The 18884-nt window shown below is 46.4% G+C and overlaps 1 protein-coding gene across 1 annotated transcript in view; it reads left to right on the forward strand.

Annotated features, from left to right (window-relative positions):
• The window catches only part of NCAPD3 (non-SMC condensin II complex subunit D3), a 66866-nt gene that overhangs the window by 26559 nt on the left and 21423 nt on the right, over window positions 1–18884 (forward strand). Inside the window, exons 15-24 of the mRNA XM_054997830.1 lie at window positions 956–1090; window positions 4100–4311; window positions 8007–8198; window positions 9337–9434; window positions 9576–9691; window positions 11718–11825; window positions 12015–12129; window positions 12222–12329; window positions 13491–13729; window positions 15347–15426. Of these exons, the coding sequence (XP_054853805.1) occupies window positions 956–1090; window positions 4100–4311; window positions 8007–8198; window positions 9337–9434; window positions 9576–9691; window positions 11718–11825; window positions 12015–12129; window positions 12222–12329; window positions 13491–13729; window positions 15347–15426 (1403 nt within the window). The remainder of the gene's footprint in view (window positions 1–955; window positions 1091–4099; window positions 4312–8006; window positions 8199–9336; window positions 9435–9575; window positions 9692–11717; window positions 11826–12014; window positions 12130–12221; window positions 12330–13490; window positions 13730–15346; window positions 15427–18884) is intronic.

Genomic DNA, 18884 nt, shown 5'->3' on the forward strand with positions numbered 1-18884 from the left:
ATATTTATAATGGGGTAATGAATTTGTATGGCAGGGTAATGAATTAGCACACATTTGAATGCAACGTCGCTCCGTTTGTCGGTTACGCTGAATATCATCTGGGCTCCGTAGCTCTGCGGTCAGAGTGATCAACTTTTTCCGGCCCAGCTTCAGGGGCGGCTGTCTGTTTGGGGAACAGAAGGCCACTTGTATCTTGGTCCTAGAATATGGGGTTCACGCTGCCCTGTTTCAGCCAGAGATTCTGCCCGGCCGCATCACCATCCACCCCCAGTGATGACAGCTGGCAGCTAAATTGGGACCGGCTGAATCAAAGCTTTGCAGCGATCCCAAAATTCTGAGTTGGTGGGTGTCGGGGTGGGAAGATTAGTGCCACTTAAGGGAATGATTTGCAGTAGCTGCCCTTTTCAGGGTATCAGGTAGATGCCAAGAAGAGATGAATCATTCCTTTCTGAAAACGAATGCGTCTCGGAACTTATGTGCATATTATACTCTTCCTGGGGAGGCTGCCACAAACTTCCTTCCTGTGGCAAGTTACCCCCATCTTACACGTAATGCTTATTCTATGGACCATTGACAGCATCTTGGTGCTTTTGTTGTCTCCCAGATGTAGAACATTCCAGCTGTTTTTTGAACCCTTTATACCCCTAAATCTTCTCCGTGCTTTGGATACGGTACTTAAAATATCCTTCTCCTTCCTCAGGTTCTGAATGATACGGCAAAACTTATTTTCCACTTCAGCGCTTGGAATTGTTGCAGGCTATACAAATCCTTCTAGACTTTTTAACCTGTGTATCTTACACTTGAAAATTGAATTCTAAGATGAGTTTTTCAGTTGAAACTCACTGATTTCTTATGATGGACAGGTGCTTTGGATCTACCTTCTGCTAGATGGCACATATATGGGTTTTGTTACCATATGTCACTGTGTTTGGTGCATGTCTTGTCTCTTCTCCAGGTGCTCATGAACATCTTGAAACATGATGTGATTCCATGTACCCCAGAAGACTTGGCCACGCTCCAGGATCGGTGTCGGGATCCTGCTGTCTCTGTGAGGAAGCAAGCCCTGCAATCCATTACGGACCTCTTAATGGTGAGAGAGCAAGACGGACTCAGTTTCTTCATAGGTAGGCAGGGCTGGAAAAAAATGTGGAACTTTCAGTGCAATCCTAAGAAAAGTTTCTCCAGTCTAAGCCCATTGATTTCAGTGGGTTTAGACTGAAGTAACTCTGCTTAGAAGTGCACTGTTTGTTTCCCAACTCGCCTAATTCGATGCTAAGAAAAGCTTGAGTTCACCTGCCCTATATAAATAATGTAAAGAGGTCATATTTGCATAATTTAATCCATCTTTTTAACAGATTTGCATAATTTATTCTGGATTTGTTCTGGCCCTTGAGATCTCGGTATGCACTGCCCACCCAGTCTGAAGCACATCTCTGCAAATTCCTATGGGTTAGAAACTCTTTTTTAAAAAGAAAGCTGAGGTTTTGGGGAAGCCGGATTTTCCGTTCTTGGCCCTGCTTGCACAGGGCTTAATATGTTTAATAGAGACTCTTCGCCTGACTTTTGGATTCCTGATAACAGTTCTTGTGTAGCAAGCAGAGAAACTTCTGTTTGGGCCGGACAACTCGGAAAAAGTCAGAAGCCCCTTCACAGTTTCTATGCATCTTGCGGAACCAGAGTATGAACCTACTGATAGGTAGCTTTATACGGCAAGATTTGAATGAATGAACTGTGATAGACTTCAGAGGCGCTGCCAGGGCACCGATTCTCAAAAGTGCAGGGTAGTGGGGAATCGCTTATCAAGGCTGAAGCTTATCCCTGATCAGATCGAGAGTCAGAATTGCATCATAAGTCTTCTATTTATTCAGCTGGTCATCCTGCAAGTCCCATCAGGCACCGTTTTACAAATTACCCCCATCACTCGTTCTCAATATCTCAGCCTGTACTACAGGTCCTACCCCTTCTGTTTGCCCACATCATTATCCTTTCGCTACTGCTAAACAGAGCCATGTGAAGTTCCCTCAATCTGAGTCAGGCCACTGGTCTGTCAAGGTCAGCATGCTCTGCTCTTGCTGGTGGCAGCTGCTTGAGGCCTCAGGCAGAGGTCTTTCCCATCATTTACAACTTGATCCTTGTGCCCACAAGTGGACATATCAGAAGCAGAGGAGAACCAGATTCTGACTAGCCTTGGTTGATTTGGCAAGGCAGCGGCTTGGATGTTATGCAACTAGTTCCTTCCAGCTAAGAAGCCCCCCCTCCCCCGACAGCTCTTTCTGTTTCTGGGCAGTGGGGAGGAGAATTAGGGTAATGATGAGAAGGTTATCAGCAACATGCTGACATAATCACATCACTTCTGGTGCAACCCAGAAATGATGCCATCACATCAGGCAGCACTCTAGCATTCACCCAAAACTCTATGGTTAACCCCCCACACGATGATGTCACTTCCAGCTTGTACTGGAAGTGATGTTGCTGACAACATAGCTAGCATCGATCCCCCCTTTCCTCCATGAGTCTCCTGCTGGTTATAATAATAATAAATAATAACATTCAATTTATATACCGCCCTTGAGGACAACTTAACACCCACTCAGCCAATTAGAAAGTGTGTTGTTATTATCCCCACAACAACAAACACTCTGTGAGGTGGGTGGGGCTGAGAGAGCTATGACTCACCCAAGGTCACCCAGCTGGCTTCAAGTGGGAGAGTGAGGAATCAAACCTGGTTCTCCGAATTAGAGAGCCGTCTCTTAACCACTACACCAAACTGGCTGGTTGAGAGCCTTGAGCTAGCAACTCGACTGCTGCTTATGGCTGGAGATCTTTTAATGACCCAGGAGTCAAGAAGGAAGGAGTCAGTTGCTAAAGCATGTTGTTTGTCCATGTGACCCCACGTGCGAGTCCAAATTCACATGAGTGTCTTGAGCTCAATCCTCTATCTATGAGTGATTGCAGACATAAGGAGCAGGATCAGATGCAAGAGTCCTGCTTCGGTCAACATCCTCGTCCTTTCACTAGTCACCGAGATACTTCCTGTGTGACAGCTTTCGCACAAGGCATAAAAGCCAACACCCCCTCCTCCAGGAGCTAATAATAATATACAGGGCTTTTTTTCAGCTGGAATGTGGTGGAACAGCATTCCGGCACCTCTTGAAAATGGCGGCATGGAGGGCAATCTAAACTCCCCTCTGCCTGGAGATCAGGGGGCGGGGCTACCAGCCATGTGACCATTTTCGCCGAGTGCGATTTAAACTTTCAAAAACTCCCCCCTTGTTCCAGCTGACCCAAAGTGACATCATTGGCCCTGGAAGCATGCGTGCACTTTGCATGTGCACATGTGGTACCAGGGGCCCCACCTCCCGCCAAGAGTTGCCCCCTGTGCCACATTCCTGCAGGTTTGGCAAGCAGAAGTTAATCCTCAGCTACCCGACACTTTTGGTTTCAAAGTCTGAGAAGTCCTAGTATAGGCGAATCTGCATCATACCAGTCTCTGGGTCTTTATTTTATTTTTCATTAAATTTATAGTCCATTCTCCCTGCAAGCAGGCTCAGAGCGGATCACATCAGTTTAAAAGACGTCAATAAAACATAAAACCGGTAGCATAAAAAGCAGATACGAATGACAAATTCGCCCTCGGTAACGCACCTTGCACAGTCCCATATAAAGGTATTTTGGGCCCGTGGGGGCCACTGGCAATCAGCAGATGAGCACAACAGCAACCAGGGAGGGGACATGTTCCCCCCACACTGGTAGGAGGCCGAGTTGAAGGCCAGTTTGCCTCCACCACCAAAGGCCTGGCGGAACATCTCCGTCTTGCAGGCCCGGCAGAATGATAGTAAATCCCACTGGGCCTGATTTGTCTCAGGCAGAGATTTCCACCAGGCTAAGGACAGGGCGTAAAGGCCTGGGCCCTAGTTGAGGCAAGACGGACCTCCTTGGGGGCCAGGGACCACCAATAGATGATTGTCTGCTGAACGGACTAGTCTCCGGGAAACAAGGGTTATTGGCCAGTATCAGCGTTCTTGGCATCTTGCCTGCTAGGCCTCCCAGTCCACAAGGCCTTGAGGCTGAGCTTTTACCAGGCTTCCTTTTGTTTCAGTCTCACCCCGACGATGTTCTGATTCAGAAGGCCTGGCTGACGGGCGTCATTCCCGTCATCATGGACTGCGAGAGCTCCGTACAAGAGAAAGCCTTGGCCTGCCTCGATCAACTCCTGCTGCAGCCCATAAAACACAGCAGACATCCAATGAGCGGGCAGACACTGGCCTGGGATCTCCTGACGCTGCTCACGAAGGAGAGTCAAGAACTGAGGTGCGGTCAGTAGCATGCGGCCACGTGCAGACATTTCCTTTGGGGGCCTCGCCTCTTAACTCCTCAACCCACTGCTCGCATTCAAGCAATGCACTGAAATTGTTGACATGCACGCCTGCATCGGGCCCAGTTCACACATGCAGGAGAACAAAGTGTAAGAATGAACCCGATCACTTTGGACTGGGGATTGCAGCTTTGCAAATGGAAATCTAGCACAGCTGGGAGAAAGGTTTTATCCATCCCGAACTTGACCTTTTGTTGCTGTGCTGGCTTGCGTTCGGGAGGAAGTTCTCAACACAGGGACGCATTCCAAAATGAACCTCTGTGACGTGTTGCCTACAGTCTGAAGTGGTGAATTCTGTTCCACCTCTTCATTCTCCTGCATGTTTGAACCTTTGATTTGGAAGGCCTGTTACGTGCAGGTATGCTGCCACTCTGTGTGTGCGGGGGGAGCCAGATAACTTTCTTGGGGGCAGACTTCAGCTTTCTGAGAATATTAGCTTTTGTGATGATAAGTGTAGGGTTGTGCTGACATCTCAGAAGCCAGAGAGAGGAAGATGCTTGGAGGACAGAGGGGAGAGGAAGTCTCCCCTCTGTCCCTCAAGCCTAACAGAAGCTAAATAAATTATTGAAATCAAGAAAACGTTGGATAAAGGCAGAGTTCTCTGGGGGTGTGATCCATCTCAGAACTGCAACTTTGAATTGTGGGTGATGGCTGCTGTAGCCTCCTGGTTGGCAACTATATACATGGGCCAGGTTTCACTGGAGCAAGTGCTTGAGGAGGCCAGCAACATTGACTCGGCCCACAACTTCCTTGATGCTAGAGCAGGCAAAGGGCTCTCTAACCCACTTTTCGCCAGCAGTATCAGAGACTGGCAACTGCCTTTCCTGGTCTCCTTCACATCGGTGCCCTTGGCTCAATTTGAGTTTATTTCTTGGCATGCCTAGAGAAACTGAGTTTCCTAAGGAGTGCCCCCAGAAGGGCTTTCATTGCTCTCAACAGTGGCACGAGCTGAGTGCCGTGGGGGAAGCGGAAGTCCATAAAGGGGCAGGTGTTTTGGGATGTGGGGCTGTGCTGGGCGGAGGGGAGGAGGCACATGAGACCCACAGAGGTGGTCGGTTGAATTCCAGCGCTGCTATTTGCCGATCCTCCACCTGGTGCTTTTCGAAGAGCAGAGATTGTTGAACGTTCATTAGGAGCATATCAACAAGGGAAGCAGCCCTCAAATGCAACATTTGTGTTCAATCCAGTGTGCAATATGCTTCTTGTCTATGACTAAGAATATCATCCTCTCTCTTTCCAGAGCTTGTAGGAAGCAGCAAAAGAGACAAAGCAATACTCTTTTTTTAATATTAACAAAGACACAAATGCTGATTAAAAATACCTTATGGTTATTAGTCAACAGCATGTGACACTTTCTGAAATAGCATGCAGGTGCATCGGTCATGCCGCATCCTGATTTGCAATGTTGGCGCGAGTCCTGCTTTGGGCCCTTGGCAGAACGCTTTGGCATTTCAGTGTTGTTTGCTGATTCCGAGACGTGTCTTGCAGTATCGCCTCCCCTGCCCAAGGTTGTGAGATAGGTGAAAGTTGATCCCTTTTTTGATGAAAGAAGGGTGATACTTTGGCAGTGTGTAGCCTAAAGCCAGGCAGGCAGCACGCACCAAAAAGAGAGACTCAAAGCCAGATTTAGTTGCTTTCGTAAAGTGATTTTATTCAAGACTTCCTGATTTTTAACGACGCCTTTGGAATGCTTTGCCATGATCTGAAAAAAGTATTTGGGGAGGGGAGGAGTTGCAGTGGGGCAGAATGATTGGGGAATCCTCATGAAGGCCCACATTCAAATCTCTACGCCGCCTGGGAACTCTGTTGGCAGTTACTATGTCTCAGTCTAAGCAAGAGAGTTATGAGGTTACTGTGGGATAGCCCCCATGTTTGATGCGCTCGTCTCCTTGGTTGGTCAGCAGGCCAAGTTCTTCTTAATTTTATCCTGGATTTTTTTGTGGCACAGAATTGAAGTGTGTTTAAAGTTTGGCGACCTCTCATGCCCGCCAAGATCTTGTATCCTTTCGGCGGGCCTGTGGGACAGAGATGTTCCGCCAAGCATACAGTTGAGGCCAGTCTTTGATCACCTTAGGAGCCTCCCAACTGGTCTCCCGCCAGGGGGGCAACAAAATCATCTGCCCCCTATAAGCACAGTCACCAGTATATTATATATTGTGGCCCTACCCCACCCCTTTTGTTCTGTTCTGCTTGTTTACATTATGATTGGGGAATTGGAGGAGGGTCCGCCATCTGAAATGCTGTTTTCATGTATTTATGGTTGTTTTTTGGTTTTAACTGTATTTATATGTTTTTATGCCTATTGAACATTTTATTGTAACCCACCCTGAGCCCGTTCGCGGGGAGGGCGGGCTATAAATTGAATCAATCAGTCAATATGATATACAGTTACTGCATTTATCTTTAAAGGGCTGCTGATATCTTAAGGCAGATTTAAAGATGGGCAGTTTTTTTCAGCCTGCGAGCTACTTCTGACTCTTTGCTACCTTTTCAGGGCTCACTGTTGCTCTTCCTGTTACCAGCATCTCAAAAATCAGCCCCCAGAAAGCAAGCAGAGACTCGGCTATCATCCATCTGCGGCTCCTAAGGGCTCTTAAGCAACTCAAGGACCAAGTGCCATTAATCGTTTTTCAGGACAGTTGCAGATTGGTAGCCATATTTGTTGTAGTAGAAGAAAATTCAAGCCCACTAGCGCCTTAAAGACCAACCAAATTTTCCCGGGTTGCAGGCTTTTGGTAGTCAAAGCTCACTTACAGTGAAAATCCTGAGCAGAGTTACTTCATTGCCGTGGTCTTGGCATTGTAGTTCCTGACGTTTCGCCAGCAGCTGTGGCTGACATCTTCAGAGGTGTAGCACCAAAAGACCTTTTGGTGCTACACCTCTACACCTTTTGGTGCTACACCTCTGAAGATGCCAGCCACAGCTGCTGGCAAAACGTCAGGAACTACAATGCCAAGACCACGGCAATACAGCCCGGAAAACCCACAACAGCCATCGTTCTCCGGCCGTGAAAGCCTTCGAAAATACATCAGAGTTACTTCAGTCTAAGCCCATCGATTTCAATGAACTTAGACTGGAGTAACTCTTCCTAGGATTTCACTGTTAGGCAGATACTGGCGGGAAATTTCGTTGGTCTTTTAAGATGCTTCCGGACTCGAATTTCAGTTTCCAGGAGTATCCGACTGCTAGCCAGTGCTGCATTCCTGCAGGCTGATGGTTTCAGCAAATTGTTAATAATAAAAGAAGGAACTGCATTGTAAGGGTAACCAAAACAAAAAAAGATCCGAAGCGCACATTGTAATTGAAAAAATATAACAAGGCCCTGTGTATCGTATTGCAAAGCCAAAAACTACATAAAGAAATTCGGAAAATCTTGCATGTTGAACAGAAAATCCAAAAAAATCTTATATACTGAATACAAAAAGTCCTGCTCACAGAGCGGTCAAAAAAGACCCAACAGCGAATTTTGCGTGCAGAGCGTCCAGATGTGCTCTTGTTTCATATTACACTTTTTTCAATAAATGATTAAATGCCAGTACAGTAATCAAATAAGATGTGCCACCCCCAGCCATAATTTGCCTGTATCTAGTTGTCCTAAGGGCTGTTTTTCTCACCTTACCCTCTCTTGCAGCCGCTACTTAAGCAAAGCTTTCCATGTATGGTCCAAGCAAGGCCGATTCTCCTCCACGTTTGTTAACGCGGTCATCTCTCACGTGTGCACGGAGCGTGCTTCGCCTGCCTGGATGCTGCTCGCAAAGGTGGCTGGCTCCACACCCAAGCTGGACTATTCCAAAGTAATTGATACCTGGGATGAGATCAGCAGGCAAGTGGGATCTCAAGGAAGCGCTTTGAGAAACTTGGGTGCAAGGAAGACCCCCTGCCCTTGCTGATAGCAGCAACTGAGACAAGCCATGCCAGTTCAGTGGTTTACCCCTGGGTGGGACACTTTGCCCATTCAAAATTGCTTTGTATTGAGTCAGAATTGACCTAACTGATCCATAATCATCACGCTTGACTTGTAGTGAATGACTCTTAGACAAAGGTCCGTTTCCCTCTCTGCTACCTGAGGTGCCAGCCAGAGCATCTACTACTGAATTAAGGCCCCTGTCCAGCACTACTACAACTAGAAAGCATTGCATTGACAATGCCTAGTGGCTCACAGGCGGCTTGCCATGTGACGATAGCTGCCTTGTAAAGAAACTCAGAGCTGTTTCCAAGAGATGATGTAGGCTCATCTGCATTAAGACTGTTCCAGAGAACAAAATCTCTAGACGACGGGGACTGATCTGGAGATTAGAATGCACAAAGGGAAGGCAACAGTGCAGGATTCAGAACTCCTGACAGATGAGGACACTTTCTAAGGACACTCCCACTTTCCAAACTACAGCAGGTTCTCCCCTCCAGTATTTCTCAGGAAAAACAACTGCTTCGAAATGTTGCTGTTTTCCACTGAAAGCTGAAATTCTCCACCAGGTTTTGTGCCAGTTTCGCTAGGTTCTGCTTAATGCCCCTGGCATTAGGGATCCCGTTCCCCGAGTGGGGGCAGGGGATTCCCCACTCTCAGCCTCCCCACCCCGCCCTCAATTCTCACCTGGCCAGCGGAAGGAAAAGGTGCAGGGAATGGGCTCAGGAGCCCTGCGGCATGCTCCTGTGTGCTCTGGAGGACTTCCTTGTTGCCCTGGGAATAATGTCGTTCCTGGTGTGACAAGGAAGTCCACCAGAGCGCACATGTGCTGCGTGCACGCACACAAAAACCTACCTTACAGGGGTGTTGTGAGGATAAAATGGAGCAGAGGATAACTGCGTGAGCCACTTTGGGTCCTCACTTGGGAGAAAGGTGAGGTAGAAATGAAGTAAGTAAGTAAACTCAGAAGGGAGGCAGCCCAGTCTGTTGTTCAGAAGTGAGGGGTTTTTCTCTTGTCTGTTCAGATTTGCAGTTTAACGCTCCTCTGATTTCCCAGGCAACCTGCTGCTGACTTAGACACCACGGTGCACGTGCTGAGTGTGATTGGGAGCATTGCCAAGCACCTGTCCAGGAGCGTCCAGCACAGGCTGATCGGTGAGTGTCACTTGGAGGGGTGGGGTTGGGGTGAGGATGGCTCAGGAATGGCATTACCTGTCACCTGAACTGTGACTTGATCCCTGAAGAACCTCTGAGTCCCAGCTCTGTCTCACTCTAGCTATTTGGCCTCCTTTTCAGATGATATCAAATCTTGGCTGCAGGATTTTCAGTGTCCCCTGGAAGTCATCAGCCCAGCCGTCGAGACTCTGCAGAAACTTTGCCACGCCTCTTCGGATGCCCTGGAGGAAGCACAGGTGAGGCTAGGAACACCCTTTCGGAGCAACGCATTTCACACTTTTCACAGTAGATTCCCTCCTTGAGACATGCAGGTACGTCAAACCAATAGCACCCCCTTCCCATTGAGGATCTTCCAGTCATATTTTCCATCCTCAAGAAAGCAGCCCTGGAATCTAACAAAAATGGAAAAGGGGAGAAAAACAACAAGCATTACCCACAGAGGGCAACAACCTGGAGCCACAACGAGTACTGCACACGAAGAGCGGTACTTCCTTAAAGCAGAGCCCAAAAGAAAGGCAGCTCAACAAGAGCTCACAGCCCAGCATCTGAGGTTTCTGGACCTATCTTGAGGGTCCCAAACAACCTGAAGATCCCTAGGTTTAGTTGAAGGCCCCTGCCCACCCCTGTTCTAGGTCTTCCCTATGACTGAGTTGAATGCCACTGCTCTAGAGTAGGGCAGACAGACTCCTATGCTGAAGAAGTCCACCAGCTCAAGTCAGTCACAAAATAACTACCCACCCAGAGACAATCACAGTTCCCTGCTGGGCCACCTGATCCATAAACTGGGCCATCTGTACCAAGTCCTATCAGAGCTCCTGCATATCAGGAGTTCACTCCAGCATCAAACCCTAAGGACGTTGCACTCAGGCCTGGTTCCAGGCAGCCGATTATATATTTACCATTTTACAGGTGAGCAATGCCTTGAGCCAAGAGAACTGTGGGGTATAAATATTTATAAGAAATAAATAAGTCAACACTGAAGTACAAGGAATAAACGAGACATCCCTTCTTGAACATTTTTAAACCGTGGCCATTTTCGTCGTCACTCTTATTTATGATCCTACTAACCAAGAGCGGCTGCAGTGCACTCTTGTTGCCCCAGCAACAAGGAACATCCCTAACGGGAGGAAACTTTCTGGAAACCAGAAGGTGCACAGAAGGCAACTGGGTTCTTCTGGAGCATCGCCTTCGAGGCAAGAGAGCGCCGGCCAGTGAAGATTCCCTATGGTTTCTGAGTTGAGAGATCTACTGTCACCCAGTCCCGTAGATCAAGATCTGCCTGCAGATTACCCCGGTTTGAGGTGCTCCTTAAGTTTGTGGGGAACAGCCATGAGTGCTTGCGAGTGGCCAATACTCCTGAGCGAGTGGAGAGCGGTCTCCCCTGGAACATTTCCCTGCAACGTCGTGGTTTCCCAGGAGCCGTAAAAGGGTTCCTTGGCAGGCAAGCCGGTGGGAAATTTTCTGAGCTGTTCTGAAAACCACTGCTTTGGAGTAAAGACGATACCTTGACTAGCGTGGAATATGAACAATCCTTGAATGAAACAGGAGAGAGGAGCGGGCTCAGGGGGGAGCAGAAATCCAGCCCCCCCTCCCCTTACTTTCCTCCTGCTCAGTATTGCATACCCCCCCCCCCCATTTCTTGCTCTTGCTGTGTCAGTTGCCTCCTGACTCTGTCCCCACCCTGATGCATCATGTGTTATGGTTGCTAATGCTGCCCACTAGTGTTGCCAACTTCCAGGTCAGGCCTGGATTAGTGGAATTACTGCTGATCTCCAGACTACAGAGATGGAGAAAACGACAAGTTTCAAAGGGTACCTTTCCTCCTCAAACTTTGTCCTTCCCAGGCATTGCCCCAAATCTCCAGGAATTTCTCATGCTGGAGTTGGTAACCTTACCATACTGGAGGCCAAACTTGGATGGGGTGTCTATGCAAGCAAAGGTGGAGTTTGGGGAGACTCCCCCCTCCCCAATTTTTTTTTTACAAATTGGAATTTGTCTACTGGAGCCCTGACTATTAGATATACCAATCCCTTAATTCCTATATCTGCTCCCAAATAAGCCCATATACTCTCTTGTGGACCAGGTTTCTCAACAAAGGGAAAAAACCTCTCTTCTCAAGCATATGATCAGGGATTTCCATCTTGTCTGTAAGGTCCTCTGAGAAACTTTTGAGACTTGTACATGGGGCGGGAGAAGGGGAGGACTAACAGTCCTTGTTTCCTTGGCAAGCCCAAAACTCAGTTCTGCCCATGTTGGATACAGGAGCTGTTGGATGAGATCTGTGGGGGTCTCGTATCTGCGTGCAAGAACTTCATCTCGAGTGTAGTCCTAAAAGAGGGCGGGGCAGAGCAGCTACAAGAGGACATCTTGGTAAGTAAGGCCACGACAGAGCATTTGGGGTTGATGGTTAAACTCTTATATTTCTACCTTTCTTTAGTCCAGCCAGTAACTTTAAAAAGTGGCACAGAAGTAGAAACCAGGCAGTTTGCCAGAGTCACCTTGGGCAGTATTGGGTGCTGTTTCTTTCTCTTTTAACTGTGGCATTGCCTCCCCTGGCAGGTGAGGCATCTCTTCACCCTAGGTGAGGCTGCGCAGCTGTGCCCAGCTAAAGTGGAGAAGCGTATCTTCTTGCTGATCCAGTCCATCTTGGCGAGTCCCATGGCTCTGGACCAACGTAAGGGCTTCCTTCCCCTTGGCCTGGAATTTGCAAAATGGTAATTGTGCATCTTTTAAACCCTGTGCTGACTTTTGGTGCACTGATTCCAGCATCCAGTCCTGGGGACAGCGATGATCTCTCTGCAACTCCGCCACTGTCCCAGTTCAGAGGTTCTGTGATGCCACCTGTGGTCCGAGCACACGCCTTTATCACACTAGGTGAGTGGCACTGTTCTTTGGGCACGCAAAGTCTTTATCTCTCTGACTGGTGCTGGTACAGTGTAGCGATCGGTACCCAGTTGCAGTTTTGAGGCTTGCCTTCCTCTACAGCCATGAGGACTTGAAAATTAGTTTTAATTTTTTTTCAAGTGAGATTTTTCTGGGTGTGAATTGCGCAGTCGCTTAGCAACTAATGCCTGCTTAAAATTTCCCTATATAACAGAAGCAGCCTTGCGGTGTGCCGTTCTCTCCTAGATGCTAGCCCACCTCTGTGCATGAACGCCCAAAAGATACACTCATCTGCCCTGTGCTTCTGTTACAACATCAAAGCCTAGATTTTTTTTTTTAATTTAATCTTCTCCAACTTACTAAAGCTTCCCCACCAGATCCCTATGGGGGATTCTTAATATGGGTGATCAAGCATCTAGCTGTCTGCCACCTGTTTAGTCATTCAGGTGTGCCTATTACCACCTTCCTCCCCACTCAAAAGCCAAGGGAAGAGGGAGGGGCAGGAAAAGGCTAGGCTGTGTGAATCTTTGGTAGCTGCAGGCGCTTGGAAAACAAGCCTCTGTGTGGTTAGAGCTGCCACATGCAAACGTTTTTGGGCGGCCAGCGTGCCTGGATTGTTCATGGGATTCCACCCTTGAATTCCAAGAATGTTGGCAATATACATCCTACTTGGTCAATAGACCAGCTACACATCTTCGTTTGTAAGACTTGCATTTTGCTGCTGGACGGGGGTTTGGGAGAAACGTGCGCTCTTCAAAGACCGCATTGTGTGCCTCACATGGACTGCGGTTTGCTTTAGCAAAGGCAGTGCTCTCGAAACCCCTCAGTCCTGAGATTCAGTTTTAAAGTTGCTTATTTCTGGCTTTCTTCTTCTGTCTGGGCTCTGCTTGTTTGTGTATTGCTTTGGCTGTGCCATCGACACCAACGGAGGGGCTCATCCCAGTCTCATATGAATGCAACAAGCTGCCCGGGTCAAGATGCCTGCTCTGGCAGCAGCTGTCCAGGGTCTCGGTCCTTCCCATCCCCCGGCTCCGCGATCTGTCCGCTGGAGAGGCAGGGGATCAAACCAGACACTTTCTGGGTGGAAAGCAGATGCTCTGCCGCTGAGCCACAGTCCCTCCCCCTCCTCATCCCCCCCTGGCACTGTGATAGGTAAGCTGTGCCTCCAGCATGAGGATCTGGCGAAGCAGTGCATTGCAGCCCTGGCTCGGGAACTGGAGGTGTCCAAGGACATGGCCATCCGCAACAATGTCGTCATAGTCATCTGCGACCTGTGCATCCGCTACACCATCATGGTGGACAAGTACGTTCCCAACGTCTCCACGTGCCTGAAGGACCCCGAGCCTTTCATCCGGAAGCAGACACTCATCCTCTTGACCAACCTCCTCCAGGTGAGTGCAGCTGTCCACTGTGCTTCTTTGTTAGCCAAAATCCCCGTCACCTGTTCTGATGTCTAAAGCGGCATGCCGTTGCAGTCAGCTCTGATAAGTATAGCCACGACTTTGAAAATTACTGAAATATAACAAAAGAAGAGAGAAGTGACTATACCGGGGGGGAGAGTTAATTGAAAAATATCTAAGCAATTATTTTATTTGACTATTAGGGATAGAAACTGATTAATCTCATTGCTGGCAGATAATGGTATAATGGAGAAACTGTATAATCAAAATGAATGAATACAAGAAAGTAGGGGAAAATATATAGTAATATACAGAATATGGGTCAAATTGATTGACTTATGCTTAAAGTATAAAACAAAGAGTAATATATGGAGTATGGGTTAAATTGATTGACCTATATTGAAGGTATGCAATGTTTATAATGTACTTAAAGTTATGTTTAACGAGGAATAAATTGTTTGTTCAATATAGAGGAGATCAGAATGAGTAAGATAGAGTACAGGTTACCAAAATGATTATTGAAGAATATATGCCAGAAATGTATTATCTAGTTGTTAAGTTAAATGGAAAGGGAAATGAGACAGCATTGTGATATAATAGGTAAGTTTAGAAGAGAGTGAAAGTATATGTTTAATAGGTAAAATAAGTTTGAAATGAGTAGGGGAAAATAGATAAGGGGTTGGAAAACTGTTGGAAGTCAACAAAAGGGGGGGAGGGAGGGGGTTAGAATTGGAATTTTTTAAAGGAAATTGATTGTAATGGACATTAAAATATTTCTAATCCAATAAAAATCTTTTTTTAAAAAAAAAAAAGTATAGCCACGACTGTGAATGCTGCGCCAAAGAAATTCCTGAGAGTCACAGCTTCCGTTTTTAAAAAGTTTCTAGCACATATGGCTAAAAAAGACTTTTGGGGCAGGATTTCCATAGATGGCTCTCTGCTCTGCCTTCCATAGCCTGCCAAGCCAGAATAATTTATGCAAAACAGCAAACATTGCAGATTAAATTATGCAGATTGAAAACAGACATGCAAATATTCAGTGTCCAGGAGAGCTGTTGTAGCACTGTGGTTAAGTGGCTGGGCTGCAAATCAGCACTCTGCTGGTTCGAATCCTACTACTGCCATGAGCTCTGCAGGGCGCCCTGGGTAAGCCACTCCTCTCAGTCCCAGCTCCCCAGCTGTATCGTGGGGATAATAATAACACTGAATTTCTTCACCGCTCTGAATGGGACACTAATCTGTCCAGAAGGGCAGTAGAGAAGCACACTGTTGTTATTTATGCTGGGGCAGAGTTTATCATACTGTGGTGCAGAATTTGGACTGTCAAGGGCCAGAATTCTAATTTAGAACCAAGTGTATACAACCCTATGAAAAAGTACACGATATGGATTGATAATGAATATTACAATATTTAGGGATGTAAAATTTTTGGAAATCCTGGGTTCAGGGGGGAGAAATACATTTTGGTGGGGAGCAGAAACTTTGAGGGATATTGGATATATGTGCAATATATTTCTTACTCTGTTCGACACTATTGCCTTAAGAACCTGCCATGCATTCTGTACAATTAGCCGTAACTCTGCCATCCATTCTCTCATTTTTCGGTAGGAAGAATTTGTCAAGTGGAAAGGCTCTCTGTTCTTCAGATTTGTCAGTGTTCTGGTGGACCCAGACTCAGATATTGCCAGGTAAAGGACCATCGGCTCAAAACAGGAATTAGTCTTGAGTTCCGTTTCTGTTTTCAGGCGAAATCTGGACGAGAGGGCAGATGCTCACCAGGAAGCTAGGACTTGGTTATCTTCAAAATCAGCTTTTGAAATGAGAAAAAAAAATTTCATGCCAGTGTGAATCCTTCTCCCATGGGAGCACCGGAATTGGCCCCGGGAGACATTTTCATCATCCTACACGTATTAGCTCTCCTTACCAGCCGAGTTTCTAGGCCTTAAGGTCTTGAGAGCACCAAACAACGCCTGATGAAAATTCAAAATTACTGTTTGTTTAGAGTAGAATTTTGATTTCAAAGGCTTTGAGTACATACGATCTTAGGACCTGCCACCACTGCAGTGCAAGATCCTTTTGTTATACCCATTTACTACTCCATTGGAGTGCCTTGTGTGGGAAATGCCATACAGGAATTTAAAATCTGGGAAAGAATTGGGGACTGATAAGAATCCTGACATCCCTTTTGTAAAGATTTTTCAGTTGCAGCTTTCCCCTATATGCATTTCTTCTTGATACTCTTTCCCTGGGAATGGCTTTGAAATACGGCACAAGATGGGAATCTCCTCAGAGGAGAGAGAAAATCACTAAGAGTGCCTTAAAGTTGGTCTTGCCTTTCCCATCTCTTCCAGTAGGTGGCATTATCACAACACCCTATTCTCCAAGCTTTGCTCCATAGAAAGATTGCTTGAAAATGCTATGCTTTAAAAATGCAACACCCTGCAGTTTTCCATTTCATTTATTTACATCATTTGCATTCATCCAAGAAACTCAGGGCAGCATACCCTGGGAGAGCTTACTGTGAGTATAGTGTTGATGTTGACGTAGTGGTTATAGTGTGTTGAATTAGAAGCAAGGAGACCTAGATTCCAATATCTCCACTAAGTGACCCTGAACTTAGTTACTCTTTCTTTCTTTCTTTCTTTCTTTCTTTCTTTCTTTCTTTCTTTCTTTCTTTCTTTCTTTCTTTCTTTCTTTCTGTCTCGGGAAACCCACATGTGCTGAGCTTTGTGGGGAAGAATGAGCTTACAAGTAAAAATATTAAGGATTTTTTTGTTCCATTAACAGCCCTGTGGAGTAGTTTTGGGTGAGAGGTAAGAGGTTGCCCAAGGGTGCATAGTGGGCTTTGTGGCTTCCAATCTGGATTTTCTCAGTTCTACGCTTCCGTGTGTAACACCGCATGGATTAGAAGCTGATCGGGTAGCAAGCTTTGAATGCTTAGGGAGTCATATCCCTCCCTGAAGGACTACATGGCACTACCGTTGAAAGTAAAAAAGCACCATCTTAAACCATTTTGGATCCTTTAGATCCATCAATGTCAAAATGATTAATAAAAAGCTAAAGTTGAGCCTGACTGTTGGGATGCTTGCAGCTAGATCCCATAAATCTACTGTCAGATCCCAAAACAAGAATGCAACTGTTCCAGAAGCCTGTCAGATGTGCTTGCTGCATGAGCTGCAATTCTCAGCACATCTGTACGAACAGCTATGAATCCACATTGCCTTCTCCTTTTGATTCTGCCCCCCCCCCTTCAGTCGGCTCCATCCCGATTTCTTGCATTTTGTCTTTGTTTGGTTAACTTCTACAAGATTTAGTCGAGGAAAATGGAGTTTAAAGGTCAAGTCAAAATGTTTATGCCTCCCACCTTTCTTTGGAATGACATGGCCTGTCGTGTTTCTTTTTCCATTTGGACCCAGCAGTTTGGCATGTCGTGTTTCTTTTTCCATTTGGACCCAGCAGTTTGGCATCTAGACGCTCTGTGCAGCCAAATACCGCATAGGGGCAGCAATTGTAGGACTTATTCACTGAGACTTCCGAAGCCGAGTTGCCAACTTTAATTGCTCTATGAATCAGTTGCAGCTTTAATTGACTGAAGCAGCTGGGCTGTGAGTTAAGAGTGCCCATGTTTATTTTCGGAAGCTATTTTGGTTCTGATAAGTAAGAAGGAGAAATAATGAATGGTTTGCCTAACCTTAGCATTATGGGAGAAAATACTTGTAAGAATCTTCTAGATAATCTTGTCTGTAAACACCGAACATATACCGGAGGGGTGCAAATACCAGATGCCATGTGGCATCAGACAAACATCCATCTGCCCGTCTGTCTCTATTGTCTAATACTCAAAGATATACTGCCTCCGGGCATGGGAGATCTATTTAATTACCGTGCCTAATAGCCAGCTGTCTAGTGTTTTGTTAAACCCACCTAAGCTAATCACCTGCCCTATATATTGTCTGACAAATGTCATAGAACGCATTCATTTTAATATTGTGTCACTTTTATTTATTATCTATTTTAGTTTTCCTTCTTTTCCACCAAATTGACGCTCAAAGTAAACCCCCTTCCTCGATCGCATGTAAACCCCAATATTACGAAATCCACAATGGGAGAAGACAGCTCTAAAGCAGTAAGCAACAAACCCTTCGGCCATAATCCAAACTGAAGGCCCCACAGAGCAAAAGAAGTTTTAACCTATCCTGGATGACTGGCTCAAGAATCTGCTGCAAAGGGAGGGTGTTCTGCGGTTTATGGGCCACAGTGGTACAAGCTTCCTTAAAGGTTCCTTAACTGAGGCGAACCTGGCCTCAGTTAAAGCCCAGTTCCTATAGGAGTGCTGCTCTGTACCTTTAAGACCTGGTACCTGAAGGACCATCTCCTCCTGTACTGTCCAGCCCACCAGAAGATCTGCCTCTCACGCCCTGCCGTCTGTGCCTCTAGCTTCAGAGGTGAGGAGGGAGGTGACTCAAGGCAGGGCCTTTTCTGTGGCGGCTCCTCTCCTTTGTAATGCCTTCTGTCTTGAGGCTCACCTGGCACCTCCTCTCTTACTGTCTTTTAGGTGCCAGCCAAAACACCACTTTTTAGGGGTTTTATTGTTCCAGCTTTTTTGTAATAGTCTCTCTCTGGCCTGAGATGTGTTTTGTGGATAGTTTTTATGCTGTTTATATCCATTGGCTTGTTTTAGATTATTATATTGTTTTGATTGTAAACTGCCTCCAGCAGGACTCTGAAGAGGTGGCATTAGAAATGTTATAAATAAATAAACAAGAGAGCGCCTCCTGCGTGAACCTCAGCAGCCAGGCAGGTCAGTTAGCCAGTTATTGGCATCTGTCGGCACACTGTGCACAATGCAAAAAAGCATAGAAAAACAAGGTTATTTCTGGAACCACTCTCGATGGAATTTTACAGCCATATAGAGAAACATTGCTACTTCCTCAGCGGTTTTAGGCAGGGAGTCATTTAGAAGGCGATAAACTTTTAAGGAATCGGGGAGGCCCCTCATATGGACTAATTCCGAGTTTAAGTGTTTGAGACACCAGTCTGCATAAAGTCGGCAATAAAGCAGAACGTGTGAAACTGTCTTAGTACTGCCATGATCTCTCAGTGGCAAACTCTTATCTGCACATGCAATATCTTGAGAGATATAATT

The sequence above is a fragment of the Eublepharis macularius genome, chromosome 14 (genome assembly GCF_028583425.1).
Source record: "Eublepharis macularius isolate TG4126 chromosome 14, MPM_Emac_v1.0, whole genome shotgun sequence".
NCBI lineage: Eukaryota > Metazoa > Chordata > Lepidosauria > Squamata > Eublepharidae > Eublepharis > Eublepharis macularius.